Source organism: Bubalus kerabau, chromosome 4 (genome assembly GCF_029407905.1).
Source record: "Bubalus kerabau isolate K-KA32 ecotype Philippines breed swamp buffalo chromosome 4, PCC_UOA_SB_1v2, whole genome shotgun sequence".
Classification (NCBI taxonomy): Eukaryota; Metazoa; Chordata; class Mammalia; order Artiodactyla; family Bovidae; genus Bubalus; species Bubalus kerabau.
Genome location: NC_073627.1, coordinates 172,259,234 through 172,272,824, shown reverse-complemented (window position 1 = coordinate 172,272,824; position 13,591 = coordinate 172,259,234). Strand labels below are relative to the sequence as shown.

The 13,591-nt window shown below is 43.7% G+C and overlaps 2 protein-coding genes across 11 annotated transcripts in view; one reads left to right on the top strand and one right to left on the bottom strand.

Moving 5' to 3' along the window:
• The window catches only part of SLC31A1 (solute carrier family 31 member 1), a 36,556-nt gene extending 24,977 nt beyond the window's left edge, over positions 1-11,579 (bottom strand). For 3 of the 5 annotated variants that reach the window (XM_055579378.1, XM_055579377.1, XM_055579374.1), the window contains exon 1: positions 11,442-11,579. The gene's annotated coding sequence lies outside the window, so the exon portion shown is untranslated. Of the gene's footprint in view, positions 1-10,850; positions 10,967-11,441 lie in introns of those variants that run through there. The other 2 variants (XM_055579375.1, XM_055579376.1) reach the window with 2 other exon arrangements.
• Positions 11,580-11,741: 162 nt separating this feature from the next.
• FKBP15 (FKBP prolyl isomerase family member 15) overlaps positions 11,742-13,591 on the top strand; it is a 57,764-nt gene continuing 55,914 nt past the window's right edge. For 3 of the 6 annotated variants that reach the window (XM_055579361.1, XM_055579359.1, XM_055579356.1), the window contains exon 1: positions 11,742-11,930. In XM_055579361.1, coding sequence (XP_055435336.1) covers positions 11,878-11,930 — 53 coding nt within the window. In that variant the 5' untranslated portion in view covers positions 11,742-11,877. The remainder of the gene's footprint in view (positions 11,931-13,591) is intronic. The other 3 variants (XM_055579357.1, XM_055579358.1, XM_055579360.1) reach the window with 3 other exon arrangements.

The following is a 13,591-nucleotide window of genomic DNA, read 5'->3' as shown; positions in this document are numbered from 1 at the left end:
CGAAGAGTCGGACATGGCAGAGCGACTGACCTGAACTGAACCACCTAATAATCAAGGAACTTTCTGGGCTAACACTAAATTTAATACAAAATGGCTCATCTCTGGAATTTGACAGCAGTTTCTTTTACACACTGTGGGAACAGTTCCCAACGTGATTAATGAAATTAAGATTGGCTCCCAGCTAAGCACTCCAGGGCCTGTCCCTAACCATCGGCTCCTGCTTGTACGAAAATGGGAGTTCAGCTTGAGATCCTGAATAGACCACTAAAAATAAGCAATAAAAAACATGAGGAGGAAGTTGTGGGCAGAAGGGATATTTTCTTTTTCTGTTTTATGGCGGCTCTCCAAGTATGCAAGGAAGTTATGCTCAATCTCTAACTGGTACAACTGTACCTGCTGGTTGTGGGCCCTTGGGTGAATTACTCAACATCTCTGGCCTCTGTTCTAAAATCAATAGAAGTAGCCTACCTCATAGGGATTGTTATGAAGAGCTCACTGAGGCAGCAGGATACTCAGTTTCCATGACGACAGCAATGAGAGCATTGCCTACCTTGTGGCAGCGTGCCCTTAAACATGAACTCAGTGCAGCGCCCAAGCACAGTGAGCCCTTGATCAACAGTCATTACTGTTACTTCTCAATCTACTGTTCTTTCTAAACTTGGCATAGGTATAATCCCCTCCAATCCTTTGATTTGTCCTTCGTCCATTTCCCACTTGGGTTCCCAGGTGGCTCAGCGGGTAAAGAATCTGCCTGCAATGCAGGAGATGCAGGAGACTCGGGTTTGACCCCTAGGTCGGGAAGATCCCCTGGAGCAGGGCATGGCAAGTCACTCAAGCATTCTTGCCTGAGAAATCCCCTGGACAGAGAAGCCTGGAGGGCTATGGTCCACTGGGTTGCAAGAGAGTCAGACGCGACTGAGCACGCACGCATAGCTACTCCATAGCTAATTTTTCTTTCTAATCTTTGTTGTTCTCATTTTGCGAGTGTTCAGGGTATGCCAGTGAACCCTATCCACTGCACTTCACAGGGAAGGATGTTCTTCACCCATGTTGAATCAGGTGGTCAGTAATTTGCTTCAATTTGATTCCAATCTGCATTTATAGTCTTTGAGATGTCTCCAAGTTTCAGGTTTCTTTAATCTCTATTTTCTAATGATAAAAGATATTTTAATGGGTGGTTTCCCTGCTGCCAAGCAATTCTCTAACTCTAGTGGGGTGTCCTACAACTCAACTCAATTCTATCTTTTCAGAGATAGCATCAGATTATGCAGATTAGAAAGTCCCACAAGACTGCCCTTCACTTCAGATGTCAACTGCAAGCCTGTGTTTGTGATCCACTGGCTATAGGTCAGAGGCTCCCACAATCTCTTCTCCTTGAGTTCTATAAAATTTGCTTGAGTGGCTTATGGGTGCTTAAGTTGCTTCACTTGTGTCCAACTCTTTGAAACCCCAAGGATTGTAGCCTGCCAGGATCCTCTGTCCATGGAATTCTCTAGGCAAGAATACTGGAGTGGGTTGCCATTTCCTTCTCCAGGGGATCTTCAGGACTCAGGGATCGAACCTGTCTCTTGTCTCCTGAACTAGCAGGTAGGTTCTTTACCACTAGCGCCACCAGGGAAACCCAACTCTAGCCACTTAGGAAATTCCAAGGGTTTTAGCTCTGAGCCAGAAATGGGATAAAGATCAAATATTTATCGTAAATCATGACAACATAGCTTCTCGTTTTTATATTTCTAAAGACATTTCATTAGCATTTTGAGAAGGAAAAAAGATTGTTCAAAGTGCAACCTTGAAATGTAAATATGTACATTATAAGATGTTTTGGCCCATCTTATATTTTCTACATTCTAAGTTTCTTAAGAATAGGTAAGACGTAGTTAACTCTACCCATTAATTCTAAGCTATAACACAGCACCATACACCTTGGCTATTTTTGAAGCCATAATAAACGAAACTCTTTTCATGGTTAGTTTCTAGAAAGTTCGTGGGCGTTTTACAAGTTGTCCAAATAACAGGCAGAAAGAAATCTAGTGAGGCATCTCATTGGCACTCCCTAGCAGTAATTTCCCCTGGGAATCTGGCATTAAAAAAAGCTTATATTTGAAAAGATGGGACCCATCTGGGTAACTTACATGCTAGGGCCTATACGCCTCTCACCTTACTACAGGAGTTACAGTCCAAAAGTAAGCCCAGTCATCTTCTATCCCACAGAGATTATCAGAGCTATGCCACAGAGAATTTATGAGTACTTAAAGCATGGCCCATAGACAAGTTTCTTTATTCTAAAATCATAAGTTGACAGTTTGTGTTCATCTAATATTCATGTTTATCTTTATGATTATATACACATAAGATGAGATCTGCGGGAATCAAAAAATACACATTTATTTTGAGTTGAAGACTCAAAATAAGTAGGTTATTTCTACTGAGTATGTCTAAATCAGGCTTTCCTGGTGGCTTAGATGGGAAACAATCTGCCTACAATGCAGGAGACCTGGGTTTGATTCCTGGGTGGGGAAGATCCCCTGGAGAAGGGAATGGCTAACTACTCCAGTATTCTTGCCTGGAGAATTCCATGGACAGAGGAACCTGGCAGGCTACAGTCCATGAGGTTACAAAGAGTCGGACATGACTAAGTGACTAACACTTTCACTTTCTCAAGTCTAAATCCATAATTACCACTTGTGTGTAGCTTAATAAATAAGGCTCCAATTTTTTAACTGCAGCACAAACAATGGCACCTGGAGCCAGGATTGTGCGTGTGTGTTAGTTGCTAAGTCTAAGTTAGTTGCCGGATTCTTTGTGACCCCATGGACTGTAGCCTGCCAGGCTTTATCCATGGGATTTCCCAGGCAAGAACACCGGAGTGGGTTGCCATTCCCTTCTCTAGGGGATCTTCCCCACCCAGGAATCAAACCCAGGTCTCCTGCATTGTAGGCAGATTCTTTTCACTGTCTGAGCCACCAGGGAATCCGCAGGCTCTTTGGGCTAGTCTTCTACATGGCAAATACTTGTAAAAGTAGCTAGGAGACAGTTCCCTTTTGTCCTTAGTGTATAACATCCCTTTACAATGTAATAATACCCTGAGTAATACTTCACTGAATAACACTAGAAAAAGGATTGTGATGTGACTTTTGGCAAGTTCTCAGTTCAACATTATTTTGATGAGACTGCTTATACTTGGCCCTTTACTTAAATCAAGATATTTTTAAGGAAATGATACTTTCTCATCTCTCTCACTGATCATTTACAATTTCACTTCTAAATATCTAGTCTACAGATAATCTGACACATATGTGAAATGTTATATGAACAAAATTATTTGTTGCAGGGCTGTCCTTAACAGCAAAAAATACTGAAAAAACAAGCTAAACATTCATTGACAGGGCACTGATGAAGTAAACTGTTTCCATCGAATGGACTCCTTCGTAGCCATAAACAATGAAGAAGCTCTTACATATTGATAGAGAATGACCTCCAGGGTATATTATGAGATGAAAAAAGATGGGATGCTGTACACTATCATTTGTAAAAATTTTTTAAAGGGAAAAGAGTATATGCATATTGTTTGTAAACACCTATACTAACTCTGAAAAGACTGAAGGCAGGAGGAGAAGGGGCTGACAGAGGATGAGATGGTTGGATGGCATCACCGATTCAATGGACATGAGTTTGAGCAAGCTCTGGGAGTTGGTGATGGACAGGGAAGCCTGGCATGTTGCAGTCCACGGGGTCGCAAAGAGGCGGACATAACTGAACAACTGAACTGAACTGATATTAACTCTGGGGGCCACAGGACATGCAGGATCTTATTCCCCAATCAGGGATTGAACCTGTACCCCCTGCAGTGGAAGTGTAGAAGTATGGAAACCTGGAGTCTTTACCCCTGGACAGTCAAGAAAGTCCCAATGATGCTAATATACTCTTTAGTCACCTGAGCCCGTAACATCTGCTTTTCGACCCAGCTTCTGTGTAACACTGGGCTAGCTACTTTCCCCAACCCCCATGATTTCTCCAAACAGTTTGCCGGGAAGCAGCAGCAGGAGGGGTTTCTGAGCTTTACATATCCTGTTTTAGTGACAAATAATATAGAAGCTCTTATTTCTCTTGCCCACTCTCACCTTTCTCTACAAAGAAGATCAAGTATACAACTACATTCTTCACAGAAGCCTTTAGAAAAGCTTTTATTTGCCTGGTCCGAATAGGACAGCTCAAATTTGATATGTCAAACAAACAAACTGAAAAGGTCTTTTAGTTATGCAATGACAGAAGGGCCTAAGTCCAATGGGGACTGGATCTCCCAGTTACTACACTCCACTTCTCTGATACCTTTTGTTGTTGGCTAAGCCACATCCTGGAATAATGCACTCAGGAGATGCACCCTTTCAAACTCCTCTTATAGGATCCTTTTGCAGTCTTGACGCATTTCCACCATGCTAATCATGAATGCTTAAGTATGATTTATGTTAAGATCTCAGTGTTTTATGAAAAGTGTGAGAACAGTGGGGACAGCCCTGGATTAGGCAGCAGAGGCTCTCAGCTGTAGACATTAGTTCGCCATGCTGCTGCTAAGTCACTTCAGTCGTGTCCGACTCTGTGCGACCCCATAGATGGCAGCCTACCAGGCTCCCATCCCTGGGATTCTCCAGGCAAGAACACTGGAGTGGGTTGCCATTTCCTTCTCCAATGCATGAAAACTGAAAAGTGAAAGTGAAGTCACTCAGTCATGTCCGACTCTTTGCGATCCCATGGACTGCAGCCTACCAGGCTCCTCCATCCATGGGATTTCCCAGGCAAGAGTACTGGAGTGGGGTGCCAGTGCCTTCTCCATAGTTCACCATATATCATCTATATTAAGCAAATCACCTGAACTCAACATGCACTAGATCCTTTATTGCAAAATGGATATACAAATACCCACCCTACCCATCTCACAGGTTTGTAAGGATCAATAAGTCAAAATACCTCCTAATTCTAAGGTAGCATAAATATGAGATATTATTATTAATGATAGCCTGCTTTCTCATTAGAGGACAGAATTTATCTCTGAAAGGAGACATCCAAGTCACACACAGGGGTCACTTTCATGTCACTGAAAACATACAGACTTGGGACTTCCCTGGTGGTTAAGAATTTGCTTGCTAATGAAGGGGACAGGGGTTCTCGGAATCAGAAGACCTGGGTTCAATATCTGATTCTCTGTCTGACCAGAGAAACTCAGTCTCTTCATTCATTCATTTGTTTTTATATTTTTTGTTCATTCATTCAAATTTACTGTGCACCTATGGAGTGAAGGTACTGTGATGAAACCCTCTCCTCAAGAAGCTCAGTCTGATGGAGAAGGGATACATACAAATAATTAAAAAAAAAAAAATTAAAACACAGCAGGAGATGTACTAAGATACAGGTGATGCACAAGGTGATGGCACCTGACAGAAAGCCATCGGGAGAGGCAGGAGAGGGACGGGCACCTGTGGGGACACAGCAGCATTCCTCTTTCATTTCATGAACTGAGCAAATACATTCTAGATGCTCTAAACTGCTTAAAATTACATAAAAACTTTGTATAGTTCTATAATAACTCTATTACCTGTTTAGGGAAAGACTCAAACTGGCTGGAAAAAAAAAGGTCTGCTAACATTTTACTGGTTGCTAGAGTTTTGCTCTCTTCGCGTGTTCCCCCCCAAATCATTTCTCTTATTTACTTTTGTCATGCAGGTTTCCATCTCATTATGCTGCATTGCACAATGTCCTCAGCCTACAAAAGCAGGTTGTATACAAAAACCTAGGTCCTTTGTTCAAAGGAAAAGAGGTAGGGTGGACCCTTCTCAACCCTTTCCTTCTCTGCAGGGCTTTGTATTCCTAAGGATGGGCCCCTCCTCTGCTTGGGGATGTTACCTAAATCATGAAATTATATTACTCAAAGCAAAGGAAACTTCAAAAGCACTTCCTTCCCAGTGCCTACTCTAAGATTTCTCTTGGCACAAACGGCTTGTTTTAATAGGATTAAGAGTCAGACCCTTGCTGACTTCTCATACTTAGTCACAAACTACAGAAAAGATTTTTTTCGATGGCTTTATTATGCTAAAATCTGCATGTGGGAGTGCAGGCATCAGTCAGCAACCTGCCTTCTCTCTTCCCTCCCTTTCCAACCATTCCTGGCTTGCCAACTTTAAATGGCAGAGTTATCTGGGCGCTGCCTGGTTACTGACTTATCTGACATATTCCACTAGTTGAAGTCATCTTGTCGCTATAAACACTTGCTTTTCCAGTGACAACTATGTCATCTTTTTCTTTTTTGCAGCATGTCTGGTGAGGAAGGCAAAAAGAAGAATCAACAGCAGAGGCAAACGGGAACAGGGCTTAAGAAACAGATTCTTAGGGGCACGGTATACATTGTTACCTTTAGAGAAGCCATTTAATTTTATTCACATTCAGTCTAGAACATTTATTTTTCTCAATTCAAAATTGATATTATAATCCAAAGAAGAACTGGATTGATGTTTTTAACAGATGAATACTAGTGCCCTAAGTAATGTTTACCATACCATATTGCACTCATTCCTCACATCAACTCCATATCCTAAACCATTTGCATTTTTTTAAATATGACCCCCGTCATTTAGAATAAAAAATTCCATTTCCTACTGGGCTAAGTACAAGCTTGGCCTTCAGTGTATTTGACAAATATGGTCCTGGTCTCCTTTTCTATTTTAATCCACTATTTGCCTATATATACTATTGTCCTAAACTCTCAGCAAACTATTGCACAGAACTCTCTTAATCAATTTAACTAATGACACATTCGAAGAAGGCAATGGCACCCCACTCCAGTATTCTTGCCTGGAAAATCCCATGGACGGAGGAGCCTGTTAGGCTGCAATCCATGGGGTCGCTAAGAGTCTGAACACGACTGAGCGACTTCACTTTTACTTTTCACTTTCATGCACTGGAGAAGGAAATGGCAACCCACTCCAGCGTTCTTGCCTGGAGAATCCCAGGGATGGGGGAGCCTGGTGGGCTGCCGTCTATGGGGTCACACAGAGTCGGACACGACTGAAGTGACTTAGCATAGCATAGCAATGACACATTAGCTAGGCTATTCTCCAGTATCAAGGGAGCAACACTAGCTGTCTCTCTCAGTGAAACTATGTGTTGATTGAGGGTATCAGTTGTGTTTATCCACAAGCCCATGTACCGCAACTGTGTTTATTATTCTAAATATATAATTTAATAAAATATTAGGTAAAGCAATGAAGTAAAAAGGAGAAGAGGAAAACAACAGCAGCTATTACTGAGTACTTACTACCTGCCAGGCATTGCTCTAAGTGCTTTAGGTGAATGACCTCAGAAAATGTCACAAGAACCCTAGGAACTAGATACTATTATTGTCTCTATTTTACAAAGGAGGTACATTGAACAATGTACCCAAGGCCTACACAACTCATAAGTGGCAAAACAATTTGGCTCCAGAGCTTAAGAATGTAACTCCTATGCTATACAGACTCTCAAGAAGTTGTCTATGAAAACCGAGCTGAAAGCTAAGGCAAGACTAGGTAAAGATGAGTCACACAGATACTCACAACTATACTCCGCTCTACCTTATACGTGAAAGTAGCCATCAGACAATAAAGCGTCTGCCTGCAATGTGGGAGGCCTGGGTTCAGTCTCTGGGTTGGAAAGATCCCCTGGAGAAGGAAATGGCAACCCACTCCAGTACTCTTGCCTGGAAAATTCCATGGACTGAGGAGCCTGGTAGGTTACAGTCCATGGGGTCACAAAGTCAAACATGACCGAGTGACTTCACTTTCACTTTCAAACAAGTGAGCATGGCTGTGTTCCAATAAAACTTTATTACAGAAACAGGCAGCAGGCCAAGACGAGATTTTGCCCTTACACTGTAGTTTGCAGATGCCTGATACCCACATTCCAAGAAAAGACTTCTGTTAAAAAATGGCAAAAAGATGTTTATGTTTTAAGTTAAAATATAAAATGCTTAAGGTCTACGGGTAACTAATATCTGTATCATTCCCTGCTTTAATTTACTTTTTTTTCAGCTAGCCAATTACTAGCCCTAATTGCATCAGATAAGAGTGGTCATGTATGGATGTGAGAGTTGGACTGTGAAGAAAGCTGAGCACCAAAGAATTGATGTTTTTGAACTGTGGTGTTGGAGAAGACTCTTGAGAGTGCCTTGGACTGCAAGGAGATCCAACCAGTCCATCCTAAAGGAGAGCAGTCCTGGGTGTTCATTGGAAGGACTGATGCTAAAGCTGAAACTCCAATACTTTGGCCACCTCATGCGAAGAGTTGACTCATTGGAAAAGACTCTGATGCTGGGAGGCATTGGGGGCAGGAGGAGAAGGGGACGACAGAGGATGAGACGGCTGGATGGCATCACTGACTTGATGGACATGAGTTTGGGTGAACTCCGGGAGTTGGTGATGGACAGGGAGGCCTGGCGTGCTGTGATTCATGGGATGGCAAAGAGTCAGACACGACTGAGCAACTGAACTGAACTCAAGAGTGCAACTTGTCTTAAACTTGGAAAGCCTTGCCTCCTCACTTCCACTTGGAATCCCAATCCCAAACCTACATTCAATTCATAATCCTAACACCACACTTAAGATCTAACTTGGTTATAATTTTAAACTATTAGTTTTAAAATCATTCACCAGAACAGATTAATATACTATATAGAATTATATAGTACCTGTATATAAACACTGTCATCTCTGTAGCAAAACTGTTGATAATTCAAAAGGAACTGTTAAAATTCATGCTTTCTGATTAATCTTCAGGGGGGTCAATACATTTCACAAATACACCTAAAAGCTATATACTTAAGCAAAACAAAAACGCTTTATTCAAACTTGAGACAAACAAGGTAGTGCCTATTTACCTCCGTATCCCCAGCAGTACTACTGAATAGATGTCTGGTAGATTTTAGGGAGCCTGGCCCAAGCTCAGAGAGAGTTAGAAGGGCAGGGACGGGAATTCAAGTTTCCTGATTCCTAGTCCACTATTCTACTTCAGGAAGACAGTGGCTTCTTTAGGTGCACTCAATCCTGCAGTCCAAAGCCTGGAAGACTGGGCTTCCTCGGTGGTCTAGTGGTTAAGAATCTGCCTGCCAATGCAGGGGACATGGGTTCGATCCCTGGTCTGGGAGGATCCCACATGCCACGGAGCAACTAAGCCCATGTGCCTACTGAGCCCGCACTGTAGAGCCTGTGAGCCCCAGCTACTGAAGCCCACGCACCTAGAGCCCACACTTCAAAACAAGAGAAGCCCCTGCTCTCCGCAACTAGAGAAAGCCTGTGTGCAGCAATGACGACTCAGGACAACCAAAAATTTTACAAAAGTAAATAAATCTTAAAAAAAAAAAAAAAAGCCTGGAAGACTGAGGAAGGCTCACCACTGTCTTCTCCTTTCTCCCATTACCAATTAGAACCAGCAGCTGTGTCCTACAAGGGCAAACTAGGCATGCATATTTGTGGTGTCTCACTAAAAAGGCTGATCCATGATCCAGATTTTAGGATTCCTGCCTATCTAGAAAGGCAACTTAAACACCCTGGATATTTGATGTTAACCTAAAACTATCACAACATTGTTAATCAGCTATATCCCAATACAAAATTAAAAGGTTTAAAAAAAAAATGCTTTGCTGAAAAAACACTCCCAACTCAAGAACACAAGATAAGTGCTCAATGGTCTCCTTTAGCATTTGTAAAAAGCACTATTCAGATGCTGCAGTGATGGGATGACAATAACCAGTCCTAGGGAGAGGGGGAAGAAAGAGCTGTTACTTATGTAGATTATTCTTCCCCTGCACCCAGAGCAGCCAAGCTCACATTCAAAAGACAGCTACCACAAAGCATTCCAGTTCCAGTGCTTAGACTCCAGTTGCATCATTGCTTTAACACTGTCAGCCTTCACGGCTTTAACCATCTTAATCTGTAAAATAAACACAGGAAGCAGACAACAGTCCTGTCCCTCCATTTAACAGAGGAATCTTTACAAACAAAAATTAGACCTACATATAATATTTCTAGCTATCCCATTCCTCTTTTTCCCCTTCTCTAGAGCTTTAAACAACATTAAAGTCATCTTCAACTGACAAGAGACTAAGCTACCCAGACAGTTCACAGCTAGTACAGCACTTTTATCTTTCTGGAAGCTACTTAGACAAGGCAAGAGTCATTGCTAGGCTCTCTGGGTCACATGGGAAAAAAATATGCTAAGAGTAAATTAAGGAATAAGGAAACAAGGCTGAATTACACTACTCAGTCTAACAAAGAGTAAATGAGAACTCATTACAGGCAAGAGGGCACAGTGCTCGGCGACACAGGAGACACCAAGATGAATAAAACGGTCACCGTCCTTGAGGAGTTTACTATTTAATAGAGGCACACAAACTATAATAAAAAGCAGAACAAGCTAAGTGCTAAGAGGCATTAAAACTCTGGGAAGGAGTTACCAACCACTTCACTCCGCATTCATGCAACAGATTAAAACTTTCAGGTAAGGGACACATGTTGTCCTAATATGATTGAGATCTGTGTAAAGAAGCTAAGGTGGGACATAATCTGCTTATCCACACCTCTTCGGTTAAGTTAGGCCTACCCAGAAATTGTTCCAAAAATGACACCAGGTTAACCAAAGAAATGCTTATATCAGATAGAGAGGATGCAAACTGGAAAGAAGTCGACAACAAATCATGTTTACTTAGGTTTGTGGCAAGAAGATTAAGCAAAACCCAGGCCAAGGTTGGGGCCAGGGATTTTCAGCTTCTGAAGTTTCCTCCTTTCCATCACCCGCCCCCAGAACATCCCAGCTCTCCTGCTCCTCACCTGCGTAGGTGGACACTAGGGAAGGAACTTCTCTCCAGAGGTATCCCCACTCTGTGAGAGTACACAGTACTTAAGGGTTGATACCATTCTTGTTGACCAGGCAGCTCGCTCAGTTCCTAATCAAGAAACCAGGGATCCACCCTCAGTCAGCCCTTTACTCTGTGTGACCTCGGACTAGTCATCCAAGTGCTGAGTTCCTGTCTTTCCGTATTTGTGAAGTCTGGGATTACGAGGAGACTGGGATTGAATTGGATGACCTCTGAGGTCTTAAAGCTTCTTGACCAGCCAGCACACTGAAGCACTGGACAAACAGCTCGTTGAACAAACAGCGAGGGCGGCCACAGGGAACAAGCGGCAGGGGGACCAGACTCGTTTTATACACAGGGAAACGGAGGCACGCAACACCCTGACCCAAGGTCACTCCAGTTATGTCCCAATGGGGGCTGGGCCGAAAGCTCAGGTCTCCAGACCTCCGGTCCCGGGCCCTTTCTCCTTTCGCGGAGCAGAGAAGAGTGGCGTGGAGGTCCCTGTCCCGGAGAAGAAAGGACTGTGTTCGTGCCCGGGTTGCGAGAGGGGCAGAAGAGGCCTCACCTTTCCAGATCGAGTCCCGCCACCGGTGCCTCTCTCTCAGATCCTTAATCCGTCACACCTCCAGGACTCTTCAGAAGCCCCTCCACTTCTGACCCTCGCGACGTGTCCGAGACCGCCACCGAAGCGCCAATTCCCGCCCCTACCCCGCCCCCTGACTCGCTGGCCAATCGCCGCCCAGAGTTTTGGAGCGCCTGCTGTTCTCACCGCCTCTGAGGGCTGGAGAAGCTTACGTCACTCATCAGGCCTCGCCCGCCAGGCCCTCTCGTTTGCCTTTGCTCCACCTTCTCCAGAGCCTAGTCTCCTCCCGGCCCAATAACCATGCGAGAGTTCGTCTTGCCGGAAAGCAGCACGCCGCCGCGGCATTTTACGACGTCGGCGTTGAAAGTCTCTGGAAACTCTCCGACTTCCTCCACGAAGTGGGGCGAAAGGCGGCGCAATGTTCGGTGCGGTCGACGAAGACGATACCGACTTCCTCTCGCCTAGCGGCGGGTGAGTGCAGAAGCGTAGGGCAAGAGAGCGTGGCTGAGAGCCTGGCAGATCGGTTGGAGGGGGCGCTCTCTTTTCAGACCTTTTCCCAACTTCCGGGTCCCGAGACCCTTGCCACATTCCGGTGCTGTACAGGTTCCAGAATCTGGGCAGAACTGAAACTGTGCTGAGTCTGTTCACCCGGATTCTGGACCTGACATCTCCCTTGAAGCATAGTATGACCATAGGGTTGGAACTTTTGCTTTCTGGGTCACAGTTGGTCCTTCTGTGAAATGGGTATAATTGTTGATCAAAATACTTAAGAATTTTTATGAGTCCACCGGTGCCGATATGAGGCTTTCTCTGCTCCGTGGACAAGACGTTGACCCTTCAGAATTGGCCCTGGTGGGTCAGCTTCAGCATCCTTCAAGGCCTAGCTCGGATGTCACCTTTTCGGTGCTTTCCCTTCTCCCACGGCCCCAGGCAGAATAAATTGCATTCTCTTTCTTATACCCACAACTAGGTGTGTTTACCTTTATCTTTGCACACCGAACCTACTAGATTATAAGCCCTAACAGGACATGGACTGTTCAGTCTGTTCTTGCTGTCGAGCGCTCAGCAGAGTACCTGGCACATAGTGACTGCTCTAGGAGGTGCCTACCCAGTGAATGATAACTGGGAAATTGCTCTCTAAAGCTTAGAGCCCATGTAAGGAACTGCAACTGCTGTCCCCTGTCCCCAGTCAATATATATATATACACACACACCAGTCTGGGGTACAGGTCTTCAAGAGGCAGGGCCTTGTCTCTTCCAGTAATCATTTTAACCTTTTCCCTTGTGATGTGTCGGTAGACAGCTTGACTGCCTTCAGACTTGTGAACTGCCAGATTCTGATGTTTTCAGAGCCTTTCTTTGAACGTCTGTTTAACCAGTTCTGGCCTGGAGAATTCCATGGACTGTATAGAGTCTGCGCAAAGATTCCCCGGGAACTGAGAGACTTTCACTTTCTTTGAACATCTGTTTAACCAATTTAAGAAGGTACCCAAGAATGAGGAAAACACCAGTATACAATCCTACAATCCTTATTCTACTAAATGCTTAGAGGTTACAGAGATGATTAAGCTTCTGTGTGTGCTCTCTGATTGCTTCTAGCTCTGGTGGAGAGTTCAATTGACATAAAATGGCACTGACTCTGTTTTGCTCTTAAATAGGATCTTTTGACTTGCACAGTGACTAGTTCTACATTAGCCAGCCTAAGTTCCCTTTTCATCCTCACTGCCCTGTTCCACCCCTGCCCTCGCTTTGGATGGCCTGCATCCACTTAATTTAATCTTGAGTTCTTTCGGTTGCTCAGTTATTTTAGAGTTAAGCAATCTTTGGTTCCTTTTTTTTCCTACTCCACCCAAAGCATTCACTAATATTTCCACACATCCAGCCTGTTGCTGTTGACTGTGTAGTCAGCCATTTGGATGAATGTTTTTTTCTTAACAACCTGTTTTTCAAATGGCTGTACCTTTTGAAAGTTTACGAAGTATGCTTTAGATTCACATTCTTCACTAGGTCAAAGTGTTGGAGGGAAGTTTAAATGAATGTTAGGGTTCCCAACCTTTTTTAAATTTAGTTTTTATTTTATATTGGAGTATAGTTGATTGGCAATGTTCAGATTCTTTTCCCATATAGGTTAT